Source organism: Pseudophryne corroboree, chromosome 3, assembly GCF_028390025.1.
Source record: "Pseudophryne corroboree isolate aPseCor3 chromosome 3, aPseCor3.hap2, whole genome shotgun sequence".
NCBI lineage: Eukaryota > Metazoa > Chordata > Amphibia > Anura > Myobatrachidae > Pseudophryne > Pseudophryne corroboree.
The window spans coordinates 158,884,805-158,905,016 of record NC_086446.1 but is presented as its reverse complement, the minus strand read 5'-3'; the positions used below and the strand labels follow the sequence as shown (position 1 = coordinate 158,905,016).

General features: G+C 43.4%; 1 protein-coding gene across 1 annotated transcript in view; it reads left to right on the top strand.

Annotated features, from left to right (window-relative positions):
* The window catches only part of LOC135057546 (neuropeptide Y receptor type 4-2-like), a 45,224-nt gene extending 25,499 nt beyond the window's left edge, over positions 1–19,725 (top strand). Inside the window, exon 3 of the mRNA XM_063963391.1 lies at positions 17,819–19,725. Coding sequence (XP_063819461.1) covers positions 17,827–18,930 — 1,104 coding nt within the window. The 5' untranslated portion in view covers positions 17,819–17,826 and the 3' untranslated portion in view covers positions 18,931–19,725. The remainder of the gene's footprint in view (positions 1–17,818) is intronic.
* The last annotated feature ends 487 nt before the right edge of the window (positions 19,726–20,212 follow it).

Sequence of the window (20,212 nt, the reverse complement as noted above, 5' to 3'; positions counted from 1 at the left end):
GCAGGCAGCGTGCCCTTGTTACACATAGTGGCAGGCAGCGTGCCCTTGTTACACATAGCGGAAGACAGTGTGCCCTTTTTACACATAACGGCAGACAGCATCCCCCTTTTTACACACAGCTTCAGACAGTGTGCCCTTTTTACACATAGCGGCAGACAGCGTGCCCTTTTTACACATAGCGGCAGACAGCGTGCACTTTTTACACATAGCGGCAGACAGCATGCCCTTTTTACACATAGCGGCAGGCAGCGTGCCCTTGTTACACATAGCGGCAGGCAGTGTGCCCTTTTTACACATCACGGCAGGCAGAAAGAAAGAAAGAAAGAAAGAAAGAAGGTGCAGCTTCTGGCAGAGATGGATCACGATTCCCGGGCAGGAGAGAAGGAGGAGGAGGGAGCCGCAGTAGCGCTGTGTTATTGGTGGAGGCACTGCTGCTGCTGTCCCTCTGCTTCACTATAGGCTGTTATCCGCCGCTGTGAATGGCTGGGATGCGCTTCACAGCGGCGGAAGACAGCCTATAGTGAAGCAGAGGGACAGCAGCAGCAGCAGCGCCTCAACCAGTAACAAAGTGCTGCTGCGGCTCCCTCCTCCACCTCCCTCCTTCTCCTTACCCCCGTGACCGCTGCGCTCCTCTCCTGTGTCCTGCGGACGGCTGTGTGCTGCGGGCAGCGGTTGCCCGCAGCACACAGCAGCAATAATGAGTCAGTTTGACTCATTACATGCTTTGGGCCCCTGGACAGTGGCGGGTCCCAGTTCAACGCACTGGTTGCACAGGCGGCAGTTCCGCCTCTGGCTGTAATACAAAGAGGTTAATAAAGGCACAAAACATGATGTCAAGCAAAAAAAATAAAAAAATTCTAAAGAAAATGACTTAAGTACTCAAAAGAGCTTCATTATTCAGTTGTGAATGGCATGGAAAAAGAGAATGCCATTTACTTCGGTATTTTATTTTGAAAACACTGGTTACAGGATATTACCCTATAATTAAAAGTAAATAAGGTCGGATGCAGTTAAGGATGCTTCTGATAGAAAACTAGTGCTTCTAGATAAACATAATTGAAAATATACTGAACACTATCTAGGTACAAATACCTTTTTATTAACGTGATTACTGCAAAATATTTACTCATATTTATTAAGGGTTCTGAGGAAGTTCATCCAATATAATAGTGTAATTAAATCATCTGTTACTTTGAAGGGGGATTGTGACATTAGTCATCCAGACGGCACCCAGGATTGTGTTCTTAAATGCAACAGGGGCACTTTGCACAGAATACTGAATCACATGGTAACACTGACTGTCTGAAGATAAAAGAATAATACAATTGTGGCAGTCCAGTCCGGATGCCACCCCGGGTGTTTGCAGGACAGGGCACAACAGTTCGGGTGCCCCGAGCTAAGGTGACCTGGGTTTAGGGCTGGACCAAGAGGAAGCCCAGGGAGGTGTTGGGATATAGCAGGTTGTCTATTTAATGTTTTGTCAAAGATTATCTCATACCTCCCAACATGACCCTCCCCAGGAGGGACAGAATGCTCTGCTTCTGGACTTTTCTATTAATCGATGATTGCCATCACCTGTTCTGGAACACCTTTCCTATCCATTACTTTGTTCAACACAGGTGAGGGCAATCATCAATTAAGAGGAAAGTCCAGGAGCAGAGCATTGTGTCCCTCCTGGAGAGGGTCATGTTGGGAGGTATGTTATCTGGCAGTTGGAAATTATATTATTGTTTTGCTGTTGCTACACAGAAATACCCTGCAATTTCATACATGAGATCCCATCCATGCAGGTCCGGTCCAGGTATTGGAGCAAACGCCCCCAGCAATCAGGCACACCTCTGCCACACTATTATAAAGCTCGTTAAGGCAAGGGCTCAGGGCTCCTGATGCCAACAAGTGGCCAGGTGATAGAGGGCGGGCCAGTGGGTTAGAGACAGGGAGCCTGTGATTGTGCACATGCTGTTTGTGATCTGGTGCCTAATTAAGGTACCTATTGAAACTTGCTGTGGAAAGTCTGTTTACTATGCTGTGGAAGTAAACAGACTGCTTTTCTTTCATACAACTGTGTCAGCGTCTTGTCTGGTGGAAGGTCGCTTGTTACACAATTAATACAAACAAATTAGAATGTCAACAATTAAATTAGAAAAAATTACTCATATGGTGACTTCTGCTTCCGGCTGCCTGATGAGCGGTCGCTGAGCCTGAGAGCTCCACAGCACCGGCGGCCCTACACCTTTTTCAAGGCTGCAAAGCCTCTTTGAGCGAATCCCGCCGCCGGAGACCGTAAGGGAGAATTACCGCCGCATGAAGTGGTACTTCCCCGTTATGCCTGGGGGAAAATCTCGCAGACAGATGGAGAGGGAGCTGCGCCGCACATTATCCAAGATGGCACGGGACGCCGTCTCCCATCCTCAACAGCATGTCTCAGCTCCCCTCACCCAGGGGGATGGCTCCCACACGGCTGACTCTGATGATTTCTCGGAGGAGGACTCCCTCCATGCTTCACAGGCTACAACAAATGCTTCAAAGTTACCATTACCTGACAATGCACTACACCCTGCAGCCATACAGCTTACCCATAGTGATATGGTAACCGCTATAAAGTTGGCTATTAGCCCCATGTTCAAAGAACAGACAGCTGATATAAACAGTCAATTTGTCCAAATTTACCCAGAGGGTCCTTGGCATAGAACAAAGATTAGGGGAGACTTTTGCAGATGTCGCAAATCTTAAAAAATCTACTTCCCAGAACACTAAAGATATCCTGCAACTGCATAATAAAATACAAGACTTAGAAAATAGGTCACACAGGGGGAACCTCAGGATTATTGGTTTACCAGTGTTACGTTCCTGATGCTCAGAACTAGAAAGATGTTGCGAAGTGAGTCCAGAGCACCAGGACGTGACGCTGAAATAGGGATGGAACGGGAATAGCCCCTAGCACCCTACCTCCGTTGTTTTACCCGTGTGGTCAGTTCACGCCTGAGTGACTATGGTTTCTTGGGCCCACGGCAGCCGCGTTTGAAGGGTGGATTAGGTCTGCCCAACTCCGATGCCCCCAGGTCTTAGAGTGAGACAAAGCGTGAACCGAGACAGGATAATAACAAGGGGACCTCTAACTAAAGCAAACAGAAGCTAGGGGCTACTAACTACCCTAAAACTAAATATATGTGCGGCACGCCGCCAAAGGAAAAGAACAACAAAAGATATCACTGTCCACTCCCTCACACGGCACCGCCGAGTTCCGGGGAGGACGGTGAAAAGCGGAAACCTCCGCAAAAACCACCAATACAAAAATAGTACCAAAAGGACTAAGCGGCCTAGGCCGCAACACGCGGCAGTAGCCGCTACTCACGAAACCGGGAGAGAACCCCAACAAACGAGAACCCCCAGATGACTGCAACAGGTTCACTTGAATAGGAAGTGTAACCCTGATTTAGGGTTTAAACAACACTTATACTGAGGTAGTTATAATATGGTGACTAAAATGGAGTATAAGCATATATATTATTCATATAAAAGTTAATGGATGTTGTAATACTGTATGCATGTTTTGAGGTAAATAATACAGTTCACATGTATATAATTGTATGTACATTGATGTAAATGTAGTGGTGAATACAATTAAGGCTTATTTTATGGTTTCACACTGTATCTAAAGGGTTAATGTCCTTGTGCTCCTAACTGTCAATCACCTAGTGGGGTGATTGCCAGTGGGCGGGGCATCACCTCAGAGTGGGTCATGTGACTACTAGAGAGGGGTGGGGAGGTGCTGTGAGTGTAGCTGGGAGAGAGACTGCATATCCCTTGGTGAGAGGACATAGTTTTTGGCTGCTCCGGCCGTCGCCCACATTAGAGCTGAGCGGTATACATTGCGGCGGCCGGAGGGGGCTTAGTGTGTGTAGCCAGAACAGGGCTTCCTTACTGTAAAGGTGGTGACAGCAGCATTGAGACTCAGCACTGTTCATAGAACCCGGCATCAGGGCTAGTCAACTCACCCAGCAGTATTGGAAGGGCGCACCTATGACAGGGAGACAGAGAGGGTTCCTCCTATTACCGGCACAGACTCTGACAGCCACAACAAAGAAGCCAGGACCAGCAGCAGAGGCTCCATTCTGTGTGGCTGTAAGTGTAAGGGAGGAGTCGGGGGAGCATCCTGCTGCAGCATCACTAGATCGTAGAAGTGTGAGTGCATAATCCAGCCATTTATATTACCCCTACACTAAGCACAGCAAGCCATAGGTGACTATGGTACATAGTCAATTTCATATTGGGACTAAGGACTCCAGGGCTAGGCCGCAATAATGGCTATTAAGCAGGAGGATAGTAATAGGTCACAGTAGTCAGAGTGACCTATAATGACAGTTCCATGTATGGCTTAATCATAGTGCTAAGGAGAAGGTAGAAAGCACTGGGTATATATATGTAACAGGAGGAGTGGAGTGAAACTTGAACTGTTTAACGCTTCATAAATAGTTTTAAAGCTCCCCCATATATCAGCATCACATCAGTCAAAGGAGAGCCAGAGACATTGTTCCGCAGCGCTAAATAGAAAGTAACACCCTAAAGCTGCCACCTAATGTGTGTATTTATGCCCCTGAATTAGCAGAATTAGAGTCAAGGACATTAAAGGTAGCCATACTACAGTGACATTGGATGGATGTTAAAGCCTCTTAGCCACAAAGGATTAGAATATCATCCCGATTCAAGGACTAGCTTGTGGCACTTTAATACAACTGTGTTATATGTATATTCGTGAACCCGTAAGAAGGACTGACACGTAAGAGACTATTAGTTTTAAAGTTAAAGGATTTGAGCTCGCTGTGACTATGATAAGAGAAACCATCTCTTGCAGATATATTTAATATAGACTCATCCTAAGAGACAACAATAATTTGAGGCATACAGGAATCGAAAAGCTATATATGCTCTGAAATATAGAAAGCATCAGCTACTTCAAATGGACACAAGGACGCAGCATAACAAAGGTTTATCATACCAGCTTCTTAGGAGTTTAGTTTAATACTGGACAACTACGGTAACATTTTCACTGAGGAAAGGATACAGATTCCTTGGTAATCAACTGTTGATGTTACTATCTATGAGCTAAATAGATACTTTCTGTTATCTGCCAAGGAGGAACTATAAGTAACCTTATAGGAGAAAGTAATCGCTACCATAAGTAGACTGAGCCAAACATATTTCTCTTTAACTGAAGGGAGAACTGATAGTTGATACTAAAACATAGTGTCAGACATTCTGTATTAACTGCTGTTATTTTTAGGAAGTTTATGGGCCCTTATAGTGCACTATCATATTAAGAGTACCCGCGTCACTCTAACACCTAAGGGTGTCTTGAAAAGAAAAAGGATTTGTTGTATTGCATGCAGGTACTGTGTATAGGCCTAATTGACAGGGGGTTAGCATGGATTAATGACTTAAAGGGGAATGTGTAATTGATGAAATGTTAATGTATACTTAATCCATTTGGTACTGGTCATTAAAGTGTTATACTTTCCATGTGTGTGTGGTCCGTCTGGAAGTTGATCTGAAGATCCTGGAAGAAAGAGACAGGTATATTAGATAATATATCTATGATATAAGGGAATCATCCCCTAAGGATAGAGATCAGGCTTACTCAAGCAAGCCTTAACGGTAGTTAAATACTACACATAGCTTGAGTGGAGGCACAGCTATTAGGTAACCATCCCTTAATAGAATACATAGACAGCTCTCGTTCAAGGTATTGAGGGTAGGGTTACATTTGGAGGCACCGCGTGAGATAGAAGTTACACTCAGGCCCTGTTACACCACAGGTGTCAGCTGCCATTAATTATTATTGATAAAGTCCTCACATCCCTAAAAATAAAATACAAATATGGGAAAGAAGCAAAGGAACAGGGAGAAGGTTGGACATAAAGCCATTGCTGTATCAGTTGGGAGAGTTGAAGCCATTAGAGAATGTAAAAGTATGGACAAACAAGAGTACCGTAAGGGACCAGGCTTAAAGGAAGAGGTGACATGCAAGTTTGTGGGAACTTTTGTAAATAACCTAGGTGTGGAAAATGAAAAAATATTAGATGTCCCTGTAGAGTTGGAGAAGAGAAAGAAAAAATCAAAGGACAAGAAAGTCAGACTTGATCCCCACCTAAAGGATAGTGAGGGAGGTGTTAGTGACAACCTTGCTCATACTTTGGTCGCTAACATGGATTATGGAATGAAAGGAGATAAGAATGTTCTACCACTGAAAGAGAGAGTTCCAGGGGAAGTGAAGATAGATGTAGGTATACAGAAATTAGAAACTGTGCTAAAGCAAATAGCTGAGGATTATAAGAAACATGGACAATTAGTATTAGCTCTGCCAAAAGATCAACAGAAGGACCTGCTTTCCCTGTTTCCAACTTCCATTGAGGAACCAACAAGAAGAGATAGACCAGTGGATCTACAGACCCCGATAGAGGTGATAAGACATATAGCACTGGACAGGTTTAAACATATTTATCAGTTGTTGGAGGTTCTAGATGAAACCCGATGGAAGCTAAAAGAAGAACAGATGTTTAACACCAAAATTGATGAGAGGAACGAAGAGCTTGAAAGAGAACTTTGGTTTATACAGAGAGAGATGGAAACCATGGCATCTGATGAAAGACAAACCAGAGTGGATCAGGAGCAACAAAAGTTGATAATGTACCAGCAGCAGGAAGACAATATTCATTCTCTGGAATCAAAAATAACTGAGTTGTCTGAATTATTGGAAGTGGGTAAAGAAACTGAAAAGGAGGATCATATTCGTCTGAATGAAATGAAAGAAAGACTGTCTCAGCTAGAATCTGAGAATAAAATACTCAAGGATGCCAACTTCCTAAACAACTGTCCTGAAGACCGTATCCATGAATTTTCTATGCGACCGGATACTAAGGACATAGCATTACAGACTGAGGTAGTGGATGGTATATTGCTGAGACAATCTTCTATGAATAAAGTTGATAGTAAAGGGACACAGTATATGTCTCTTAAAATGACTGGCACAGTAATATGGTTCCATGTGAAGAAAGGCTATGGCTTCATTAAAAGGCATGACACCGGAGAAGACATATTTGTACATTGGACATCCATAACGAAGAATAACCCCCTAAAACTGTTGTACAGTGTAGGAGATGGAGAGAAAGTAGAATTTGAAGTGTTGGAAGGGGAAAAGGGTGTACATGCAGCAAATGTGACTGGCATTGGTGGAGTACCAGTGAAAGGGAGTCGATTTGCTCCAAACCGACGAGGATCATACAGTTATTGTTATCAACCACGAGAAAAAATGGTTGATGAAGGAAGTGCATATTCAGAACAAAGGCAAGGGAGAGATCCAGCTCCATGTCATCCTTCTACAACCTTACATTACCGACCTCTCTCGAGATTCAATGGTAGAGTAAATCAGTCCCAGGATCAAGAAACGGAAAATTCAGATGCTAAAGACTTGATAACTTTAGAAGCTTCGTCAGAGAAAGAAACTAGTCACAGTGACAATCGTAGTGAGGTACATGATAACTTTACCCTAGCACAATCTCTTAAATCTTCCATCCGAAGTCCAGTACTAAAAGAAGTCAATAAATCAGGTGTAGAAGAGCTAGGGAAACCAGCACGATCAGAGAACACTATCCCTGGGAGGCATGAAGGCTATGTAGTTCCATCCCTCCCTATTTGGCCAACAGTTAAAATGGTTGAGATGAGGTGGCTTGCTAATGGATGTGAATGAATATATACTATTTTAGCATAGTGAGTAAGGTAGATGGTGCATTGGCACCTAAAGATGTTAAACAGTGACAATGCACCAGGGGGAGAAATGTAACCCTGATTTAGGGTTTAAACAACACTTATACTGAGGTAGTTATAATATGGTGACTAAAATGGAGTATAAGCATATATATTATTCATATAAAAGTTAATGGATGTTGTAATACTGTATGCATGTTTTGAGGTAAATAATACAGTTCACATGTATATAATTGTATGTACATTGATGTAAATGTAGTGGTGAATACAATTAAGGCTTATTTTATGGTTTCACACTGTATCTAAAGAGTTAATGTCCTTGTGCTCCTAACTGTCAATCACCTAGTGGGGTGATTGCCAGTGGGCGGGGCATCACCTCAGAGTGGGTCATGTGACTACTAGAGAGGGGTGGGGAGGTGCTGTGAGTGTAGCTGGGAGAGAGACTGCATATCCCTTGGTGAGAGGACATAGTTTTTGGCTGCTCCGGGCGTCGCCCACATTAGAGCTGAGCGGTATACATTGCGGCGGCCGGAGGGGGCTTAGTGTGTGTAGCCAGAACAGGGCTTCCTTACTGTAAAGGTGGTGACAGCAGCATTGAGACTCAGCACTGTTCATAGAACCCGGCATCAGGGCTAGTCAACTCACCCAGCAGTATTGGAAGGGCGCACCTATGACAGGGAGACAGAGAGGGTTCCTCCTATTACCGGCACAGACTCTGACAGCCACAACAAAGAAGCCAGGACCAGCAGCAGAGGCTCCATTCTGTGTGGCTGTAAGTGTAAGGGAGGAGTCGGGGGAGCATCCTGCTGCAGCATCACTAGATCGTAGAAGTGTGAGTGCATAATCCAGCCATTTATATTACCCCTACACTAAGCACAGCAAGCCATAGGTGACTATGGTACATAGTCAATTTCATATTGGGACTAAGGACTCCAGGGCTAGGCCGCAATAATGGCTATTAAGCAGGAGGATAGTAATAGGTCACAGTAGTCAGAGTGACCTATAATGACAGTTCCATGTATGGCTTAATCATAGTGCTAAGGAGAAGGTAGAAAGCACTGGGTATATATATGTAACAGGAGGAGTGGAGTGAAACTTGAACTGTTTAACGCTTCATAAATAGTTTTAAAGCTCCCCCATATATCAGCATCACATCAGTCAAAGGAGAGCCAGAGACATTGTTCCGCAGCGCTAAATAGAAAGTAACACCCTAAAGCTGCCACCTAATGTGTGTATTTATGCCCCTGAATTAGCAGAATTAGAGTCAAGGACATTAAAGGTAGCCATACTACAGTGACATTGGATGGATGTTAAAGCCTCTTAGCCACAAAGGATTAGAATATCATCCCGATTCAAGGACTAGCTTGTGGCACTTTAATACAACTGTGTTATATGTATATTCGTGAACCCGTAAGAAGGACTGACACGTAAGAGACTATTAGTTTTAAAGTTAAAGGATTTGAGCTCGCTGTGACTATGATAAGAGAAACCATCTCTTGCAGATATATTTAATATAGACTCATCCTAAGAGACAACAATAATTTGAGGCATACAGGAATCGAAAAGCTATATATGCTCTGAAATATAGAAAGCATCAGCTACTTCAAATGGACACAAGGACGCAGCATAACAAAGGTTTATCATACCAGCTTCTTAGGAGTTTAGTTTAATACTGGACAACTACGGTAACATTTTTACTGAGGAAAGGATACAGATTCCTTGGTAATCAACTGTTGATGTTACTATCTATGAGCTAAATAGATACTTTCTGTTATCTGCCAAGGAGGAACTATAAGTAACCTTATAGGAGAAAGTAATCGCTACCATAAGTAGGCTGAGCCAAACATCTTTCTCTTTAACTGAAGGGAGAACTGATAGTTGATACTAAAACATAGTGTCAGGCATTCTGTATTAACTGCTGTTATTTTTAGGAAGTTTATGGGCCCTTATAGTGCACTATCATATTAAGAGTACCCGGGTCACTCTAACACCTAAGGGTGTCTTGAAAAGAAAAAGGATTTGTTGTATTGCATGCAGGTACTGTGTATAGGCCTAATTGACAGGGGGTTAGCATGGATTAATGACTTAAAGGGGAATGTGTAATTGATGAAATGTTAATGTATACTTAATCCATTTGGTACTGGTCATTAAAGTGTTATACTTTCCATGTGTGTGTGGTCCATCTGGAAGTTGATCTGAAGATCCTGGAAGAAAGAGACAGGTATATTAGATAATATATCTATGATATAAGGGAATCATCCCCTAAGGATAGAGATCAGGCTTACTCAAGCAAGCCTTAACGGTAGTTAAATACTACACATAGCTTGAGTGGAGGCACAGCTATTAGGTAACCATCCCTTAATAGAATACATAGACAGCTCTCATTCAAGGTATTGAGGGTAGGGTTACAGAAGGATTCCCAGGACCGGCTTCAGAACTCCAGGACTAAGGAGCACAGGGAGCAGGATCGACCAGATACAGCTGACCAGGAACAGACGTTACAAGGCAGGAACAGCATACAGGAAGCTATCACCGGCGTCTGTGCCAGGAAATGAGGGAGAATATAACAGGGAGCCTTCCAATAGCTGCAGCGAAGCTCAATTGGTAATGTCGTGCAGCTGCCCCGCTGCACGACCAGAGCTGACAGGTGTATTGATTGATAGGAAGCAACGGGGAATGCGGTTCGTCTGTGGCGTCCCCGTTGCTAAGAGTCCGGCGGCTAAGCGCGCACGGCGTCCCAGCGTTGCCAGGGACCCGGCGGCTCAGCGCGCATGGCGTCCTGGCGTTGCTAGGCGCCGGGCGGGCATGAAGGGAGGTGCGGCGGCCGTGAGCGTCGCTCGGAAGCAGACCGAGCGGCGCCGCGGACCGCGGCACCTAACAACCAGAGACTGATAATGGTCAAGATCTGTTTGATTTTATAAAAATGTCCTTGCCGAAAATGTTAAATGTGCAAGATAGATGCTCTGATTTAATTATAGAGAGCTCACAGACTGGGTCCAGTGCGGCCACAAGAGGGAGCCAGGCCCAGAACTGTGGTCTTCAAACCATTGAATTTCCTTCACAAAGAATTGCTATGGTCTGCATTCCGCAAACTCAAGCAGCTTACATGGGATGGCCACAAGATTTTATTGTTTCAAGATTACTCGGCAGAATTGTCCAAAGCCAGGAGAGATTTCGCTCCTTTATGCTCCCGTCTTATCCTGGACAATACAAAATTTGCCCTCCTATATCCCGCACGGCTGCGCCTCTATAATGGCATCTCATTTGTGGATTTTTTGTCCCCCGCGGATGCTGAAGCTTACCTCAGATAATCGTCTTCTGGCACTATGTTTACATCTGGAATATCAGACTGTGAATGATACCCTGACTCTCCTTGCTATGTTTTTTCGTCCTGACAATAACTTTCCTTGACATAGCAGCTACGTTGTTCAGGTTAGGCCTAACCTGCACTATGTATAATTGAGCAAGAAAAAAAGCAATTGTTTCCCCAGCACACTGAATGGATAACAGTAACCAGATATAAATCCCACATGATAATAGAATTCAGAGATCTTCATTACACATATTTGCGCAAATGTGTGGTTAAGCCCCAAAGCCGCATCAAGGCCTCTCTGTATATTTGGGGTCCCTAGCGCTATATCTAGGTGCAGGGTGTGGCACCCCAAAACACCAGAATGAGCCAGAAAGCACAGCGTGACATACCAGTGTAAAAAACTATAGTGTTAATAAATTAGTATTTAGGAAGCCGAAGCTATAGAGGGGGTGATACAAACATGAAATGCAATTAAAATAGAGAAATAGTGTTAGAAAATTAATAAGTGAAAAGTGTTAATAGAATGTAAAGGTATGCCACACTAAAGCCATCCAGCTCAGCCAGTCCAGAGGCACCACACCTCACACCTCCATTACCCCAATCTGGGTCTAATATTAACCAGCAAGGAGTCACATGATAATGGCTCCTTACTAAAATATGTCTAAGCTAAGAGCTACTTACCTTGGAGCAACCCCATAATGCTCCATGTGGCATGTCAGGGCCTGCACCTCCTCCTAATGCAGAAACCTCTCTGCCTCTCACAACAGACATATAGATTGGTAAATGCTCAATTAGCTTAGTGATATCATTCAGGTGCTCGAAAGGAAGGGGTATTTCTGAGCAAGAAAAAAAAGCAATTGTTTCCCCAGCACACTGAATGGATAACAGTAACCAGATATAAATCCCACATGATAATAGAATTCAGAGATCTTCGTTACACATATTTGCGCAAATGTGTGGTTAAGCCCCAAAGCCGCATCAAGGCCGCTCTGTATATTTGGGGTCCCTAGCGCTATATCTAGGTGCAGGGTGTGGCACCCCAAAACACCAGAATGAGCCAGAAAGCACAGCGTGACATACCAGTGTAAAAAACTATAGTGTTAATAAATTAGTATTTAGGAAGCCGAAGCTATAGAGGGGGTGATACAAACATGAAATGTAATTAAAATAGAGAAATAGTGTTAGAAAATTAATAAGTGAAAAGTGTTAATAGAATGTAAAGGTATGCCACACTAAAGCCATCCAGCTCAGCCAGTCCAGAGGCACCACACCTCACACCTCCATTACCCCAATCTGGGTCTAATATTAACCAGCAAGGAGTCACATGATAATGGCTCCTTACTAAAATATGTCTAAGCTAAGAGCTACTTACCTTGGAGCAACCCCATAATGCTCCATGTGGCATGTCAGGGCCTGCACCTCTTCCTAATGCAGAAACCTCTCTGCCTCTCACAACAGACATATAGATTGGTAAATGCTCAATTAGCTTAGTGATATCATTCAGGTGCTCGAAAGGAAGGGGTATTTCTGAGCAAGAAAAAAAGCAATTGTTTCCCCAGCACACTGAATGGATAACAGTAACCAGATATAAATCCCACATGATAATAGAATTCAGAGATCTTCGTTACACATATTTGCGCAAATGTGTGGTTAAGCCCCAAAGCCGCATCAAGGCCTCTCTGTATATTTGGGGTCCCTAGCGCTATATCTAGGTGCAGGGTGTGGCACCCCAAAACACCAGAATGAGCCAGAAAGCACAGCGTGACATACCAGTGTAAAAAACTATAGTGTTAATAAATTAGTATTTAGGAAGCCGAAGCTATAGAGGGGGTGATACAAACATGAAATGTAATTAAAATAGAGAAATAGTGTTAGAAAATTAATAAGTGAAAAGTGTTAATAGAATGTAAAGGTATGCCACACTAAAGCCATCCAGCTCAGCCAGTCCAGAGGCACCACACCTCACACCTCCATTACCCCAATCTGGGTCTAATATTAACCAGCAAGGAGTCACATGATAATGGCTCCTTACTAAAATATGTCTAAGCTAAGAGCTACTTACCTTGGAGCAACCCCATAATGCTCCATGTGGCATGTCAGGGCCTGCACCTCCTCCTAATGCAGAAACCTCTCTGCCTCTCACAACAGACATATAGATTGGTAAATGCTCAATTAGCTTAGTGATATCATTCAGGTGCTCGAAAGGAAGGGGTATTTCTGAGCAAGAAAAAAAGCAATTGTTTCCCCAGCACACTGAATGGATAACAGTAACCAGATATAAAGGCCTTGATGCGGCTTTGGGGCTTAACCACACATTTGCGCAAATATGTGTAACGAAGATCTCTGAATTCTATTATCATGTGGGATTTATATCTGGTTACCATTATCATGTGACTCCTTGCTGGTTAATATTAGACCCAGATTGGGGTAATGGAGGTGTGAGGTGTGGTGCCTCTGGACTGGCTGAGCTGGATGGCTTTAGTGTGGCATACCTTTACATTCTATTAACACTTTTCACTTATTAATTTTCTAACACTATTTCTCTATTTTAATTACATTTCATGTTTGTATCACCCCCTCTATAGCTTCGGCTTCCTAAATACTAATTTATTAACACTATAGTTTTTTACACTGGTATGTCACGCTGTGCTTTCTGGCTCATTCTGGTGTTTTGGGGTGCCACACCCTGCACCTAGATATAGCGCTAGGGACCCCAAATAAACAGAGAGGCCTTGATGCGGCTTTGGGGCTTAACCACACATTTGCGCAAATATGTGTAACGAAGATCTCTGAATTCTATTATCATGTGGGATTTATATCTGGTTACTGTTATCCATTCAGTGTGCTGGGGAAACAATTGCTTTTTTTCTTGCTCAGAAATACCCCTTCCTTTCGAGCACCTGAATGATATCACTAAGCTAATTGAGCATTTACCAATCTATATGTCTATGTATAATTGATCCAGAGGCATACCTCGGACCTAGCTGATTCTGGCTGCTTCTCATACACTGCTGGATAAGTTTTATTAGGGTCTTTTCACGAGATGTCCGATTTGACTTTTCTTGATACTTTTTGGGACGTTCCCTAGGCGGTTTTATGTCTTACCCATGTGATGATGACCGTTGTTTCATATGCTTTCGGACATTTTCTCTTTGAAGATAATATATGAGGTTTATTATCTCTAAATGTTGGATATATGAATTTGAAGCTAATCCTTTTTTCCATTTTCAGCTTATATGTGATATGTGACATAGATATATTTTGGAAGTGGGTTTACACCCTTCCCCCCATACTGTCTTTTGCTAGGCTCTAGGCTCAGCTGTACTTTTCTTCCTACAGATACCCTAGAAACCCGTTGCCAACCCCTATTGTCTCCGTAAAGCTGGATAGATGGCCGGCTGCGGGAGCAACTGCATTGCAGATCCTACTCTAAGCAGAATGTTGCTGCTTAATTTGTATTGAAGTTTTACCTATTATGTTCTTGTTGCTGTTGCGTATTTATTTCTTTTTTTTCTATGCGAGCGTTCCTTTTATGCTTTTCCCTCTCTTTTCCCACACATCTTACCACCATGGTTTATACTGCCAGCCCTGAGCCAATATAGGCTTAATGGTTTTCCAAAATCATTGTACTTTATGGAGATATTGCCAAATACGTCATTGTGTTTCTGTGCATATTCCCGGAGATGGGACCATGGCTATGAAAATAGGTAGCTGGAATGTGGGAGGCTTTAACTCCCATAAGAAGCGTAAATGTGTCCTCATGTACTTACATAAGTTGCGATTAGACATAGTTTGTTTACAGGAGACGCACCCTATCCAGAGCGAGATCCTTAAATTGAATATTCTGGGTTGGAAGGTTCTCACGTCAGCTTCCTATAATTCAAAAGCAAGAGGGGTGGCCATCATAGCCAAATCCTCTGTTCAGGTTGAAGTCTCTGATATAATTATAGACCCAATGGGTTGGTATGTTATGTGCAATTTGAACTATGAAAAGATGAGGTTTGTCTGTGTCTCCATATATGCACCAAATGTATATTCATTAGCATTTTTGATGAAAATTAATTCCATACTGCTTCCATACTTGCATTTAACTATTGTTTTGTGTGGAGACTTGAATCTTGTCTCTATCCCGCAACTAGATAGACACACAGTACTCCCTCCGACACTTGAGCTTCCTAAACTAGGAGTCCCTGAGTTTTCACAGAAGCTCCAACTTTTGGTTTCCTGGCGCACGTTGCATCCGACTGACAGGGAATACTCCTGCCTGTTGCCTGCGACTGGCCGGCTGTCTAGAATAGACTACATATTATCGTCTATAGCTTTACTTCTGCAAATCTCTAGGGCTGAGATCGAGCCTATAACGCTGTCTGATTACGCGGTTGTGTGGGCGGAGTTCCAGGTAGCTTCTGAAAAGGGGACTTCTGTTAGGTGGAGGTGTCCTTCTTCCATAAAGACTTCTCATACTTTGAAGGAAGTGATATTAGCAGGAACTTTGCAGTCAGCGGTAGACCACAAGAGTGACCCCACATAACCTCGCGGTCTACCGCTGACCGCAAAGTTCCCACCATTGGATACAATGGAGCACCAATGCGCTACATTGTATCTCGAGTGCGCCGCCTGGCTGACAGTTCAGGCGTGCACAGCCAATCAGGAGAGTGCCATGATGTGGCGCTCCCTGATTGGCTGAAGGGACCCTCTTTGACAGCAGTCACGGGGGATCCCACCAGTCGGAGAAAGGGGTCCCATGTGTAAACATGGTACCCCTTTCAGTGCGTGGTTCGGGTTGTTCGTTGTTTTTTTTTAACCAAGTACGTGGCTTACAAACAGCAAGAGGACCGATCTACACAGGATTATTGTGAGTATCATTTTTATTTACAGGTACCCCTGGATTCTACTGGAGAAGAGGACCGACAGCTTTGTGTCAACATAGGTAAGTATGTGTGTATGTAGGTGTGCATGTATGTAATAAAGTTGTACTGTCACGGTGTGTGCGTTGTGTTTTTTTGGGGGTATTTTTTTGTAGTAGAACTACAGGTACCAGCGGGACCGTTTCCCCCCCACATGCTGGTACTTGTGGTTCTCCAAGTACAAGCTTGCAGGTGAGGCTTGCTTGGACTTGTGGTTCTGCTACAAAAAACAATATTTTTTTTTTCTGTCACAAAAGGCTATCAGCCCCCCATCCGCCGCCCTTGGATGGGGGGGACAGCCTCGGGCTTCACCCCTGGCCCTTGGGTGGCTGGAGGGGGGGACCCCTTGATTAAAGGGGCCGCCACTCCTCCAGGGTACCCCGGCCAGGGGTGACTAGTTGGGGATTTAATGCCACGGCCACAGGGACCTATATAAAAGTGTCCCCCGGCTGTAGCATTATCTCTCTGACTAGTGGAGCCCAGTGCTGGTGTAAAAAATACGGGGTACCCCTACATCTTTTGTCCCCCGTATTTTTTGCACCAGGATCAGGCGCAGAGCCCGGTGCTGGTTGTTTAAATATGGGAGAACCACAGTCAATTTTTTCCCCGTATTTTTACAACCAGGACCGGCTCAAAGAGCCCGAGGCTGGTTATGCTTAGGAGGGGGGACCCCACGCAATTTTTTTCAGGAATTTTAATACTTTCAACACCCCTTCCAACTGAAAAACTGATCTCTCCATGTTATTGTAGTTAGTAAAAAAAAAAAAAATATTCTTTTAAAAAATCGATGAAATAATACTTGTGGCTCCTAAATAGACAAACCAAGTATTAGATCACGACAGAAAAATGAGGCGGAATGAAATAGACTAAATGACTGTCGAAAAGCACTGTTGTCGAATCGACATTCTTCAGTTGAATATACTTTTGTCGAAAAGCCGCACTTTAACATTGCAGACATGTCGAATTGAAAAAATGTCGAATTACAAAAAGTCGAAAATTAAACGGCAGGTTTTTTGTCGAAAAGTACTGTATTGAATTGTCGAATCAAATTCAACAGGTTTTTTGTGTCGAAAATGACCCGTTTTTCGACAATTTCGGCAATTCTACCGCAATTGATTATACCCCTGTCTCTTCCTGGCCACTACTCATTGCCAGGACAACTTCTGCTGTATAAAAGGGCAATAAAATGTTTTTCTCAATTAGAAGCGCAAATAGTAAATTTCAATATTATTTTAATAAATATTATAAACAGCATATAAACATATTAAACATTGAAGGTCAAGCTACACATTCCCAAAGCAAGTATATGTGGCGGAAGCAAATTTACATTTGCTACAGTTTCAAAGGGTTGGGTATGTATGACCGGCGGAATACCGACGCCGGAATCCTGGCTGGTAGATGGCCGGCGGGGGAGGGTGAGCACAAAGAATCTCCTTGCAGGCTTGCTGCGTTCGCCATAAATGCGTGCTCGGTAGCTCGCCATGCAGCGGGCTCGGTGGCTCGCCACAGGTTCTATTCCCACTCTAATACTGCATGGGGCACAGTACTGGATGCACTAGGAACCCTAATGAACATTTTCAGGTTAAAGGCGAAAAACAAATGTAATGCGAGTCTTCTGTCAGCCTAAAAGTCATTTATCAGGTTTTATGGGTAAACTGGGATCAACTGTTCAACATTAATCTTGCTATTCATTGATTTTTTAATTATTCATTTAATCATTTGCTGCACGTTTGCAAGGTTGATCCCACTATAATAATGCAGGATGAATATTAATTAGACAAATGTTTTTGCAAGCTTGTACCTAATACATTCTATTTTTATTTTTTTTAAACAGTGCCCAGGATGAAAATGAATTATACAGTATTCTTCGACAAGTCTTCTGCTGCCCTCCTGTTTGAGAATTCAATGAAGAATCAATGTTGGCATTCTCCTGACATAACCCCCTTTCTAGTAACATCATACAGTCTGCTAATATTTCTTTGCCTGCTAGGAAACAGCTCCCTGATATATGTCATCTGCCGGAGAAAGGAGAAGGGGAATGTTACACACATCCTTATAGCTAACTTGGCCTTTTCAGACATTCTTGTAGGCATCTTCTGCTTGCCTTTCTCAGTTGTTTACACAATTATGGATTATTGGATTTTTGGCAGGTGGCTATGCAAGATAACTAATTTTGTTCAATGTGCATCGCTCACTGTTTCCATCATGATCCTAGTGCTAATTGCCTTAGAGAGGCATCAACTAATTCTACACCACACAGGCTGGAAACCCAGTGTCCCTCAAGCTTACACAGCGGTACTGCTTGTCTGGAGTCTGGCCTGCCTTCTAGCTTTGCCACTAGTCTACTCTGCAGACTTGAATAATAGTGCTTACAAAAATATGTCAGTGGCCATGGACCCCCTTGCAGACAAGTCTTTATGTGTTGAGTACTGGGTGTCAGTAGAGCAGAGGAGAGCCTACACTGTGACTCTACTGCTCCTGCAGTATGTGGTACCGCTAGGTTTCATAGTGGCCTGCTACTGCCGTATCTCTGTGCACTTGCGTCACAGGGAGGGTCTATTTGGAAGAAGCTACAGTCATATGAGAAAGGTTAATCTCATGCTAGCCTCTATGGTTGGAGCATTTGCAGTTTGTTACTTGCCACTTCAAATTTTTAATATTATGGTGGAATGGGACCACAGTCTAATCAACGTGTGCTACCACGATCTTATCTTCTCATTGTGTCACCTGCTTGCCATGATTTCTACATGTATTAACCCAGTCATCTATGGCCTCCTAAACAACAATGTGAAACGAGAATTGAAGTTATGGGTACAGAGGTGCACAGGGCAGAAAAAAAATAGTCCAGAGGTTCTGGAGGAGCCTGAGAAAAAGCCACTATCAGTCATGCATGGTCCAGTATTGCCTGGATCACCAAGTTCAGATACTGGGCAAGACATATGTTAACAGCAACAGTGAAGAGGAAACCGATGTGGACAATCAATATAAATACTGTAAAAACTTCACGCAGAAGCCAAAGAGAATACAGGCACGTTTACAAGGGATTTAGAAGGCGTCTTTTGCTTCCCGGTCTCTGAAATTTTGGTGGACATGACAGCTAAGGACACACCAAGTGCAGGCAGTAGGCTTGAACAATGGGTCCTCTCTTTGAATACACAATGACAGCACACACCTCTGTTCTTCTTGATTTGATGTGTACCATACCATGTATAAGCTGTATAATGCATTCTAGAACTACATTCTAGCGGTGGACTGATGTGCTACCAGTCATGGATGCTCACATACATTGCAGCAGAAATCTAGGCTACTCATGTGACTTCAGACACCACTCGCTCACATCTGCAGCATTTATTGGAAACAAATCTTGTTGTCAAGGTGTAATAGGAAATTCAATTATAGGAAAATAATCATTCTGAGCTTTGCAGTGGGAGGAAAAACAGGATTGTCTTAAACTGGAACTTCTAGAAGCTTTTCCATGGTTTCACAATCACTGTCACATACAATATCTACAGCAAAACATAGCAAGTGTATGGCTGTCATTTATTAGTAAAGTTATTTTAAGACTTCTTTCATGTGCCATGCCTGGCCGTATCTGCAGGTATGAGGAACAGCATCCCCTGTGGTTGCGGTAATGTTACCTGCTTTCTAGAGCATTCAGGTGGATGGAAGTCGTAAAATTAGCATCTCCATACCAGTACGAAAAGGCTGCATTTACTGAAACATTGTACAGTAATTATGTAAAATACAGTTTTATTAATAACTACAAAATCTTTGTCATTTGCTTTACATTTCATATTGTAATTAGAGATGAGCGGGTTCGGTTTCTCTGAATCCGAACCCGCACGAACTTCATGTTTTTTTTCACGGGTCCGAGCGACTCGGATCTTCCCGCCTTGCTCGGTTAACCCGAGCGCGCCCGAACGTCATCATGACGCTGTCGGATTCTCGCGAGACTCGGATTCTATATAAGGAGCCGCGCGTCGCCGCCATTTTCACACGTGCATTGAGATTGATAGGGAGAGGACGTGGCTGGCGTCCTCTCCATTTAGATTAGAAGAGAGAGAGAGAGAGATTGACCTGATTTACTGGAGCTTAGGAGTACTGTAGAACTGTAGAGAGTTCAGAGTTTACTAGTGACTGACCACAGTGACCACCAGACAGTGCAGTTTTATTTAATATATCCGTTCTCTGCCTGAAAAAAACGATACACAGTGACTCAGTCACATAC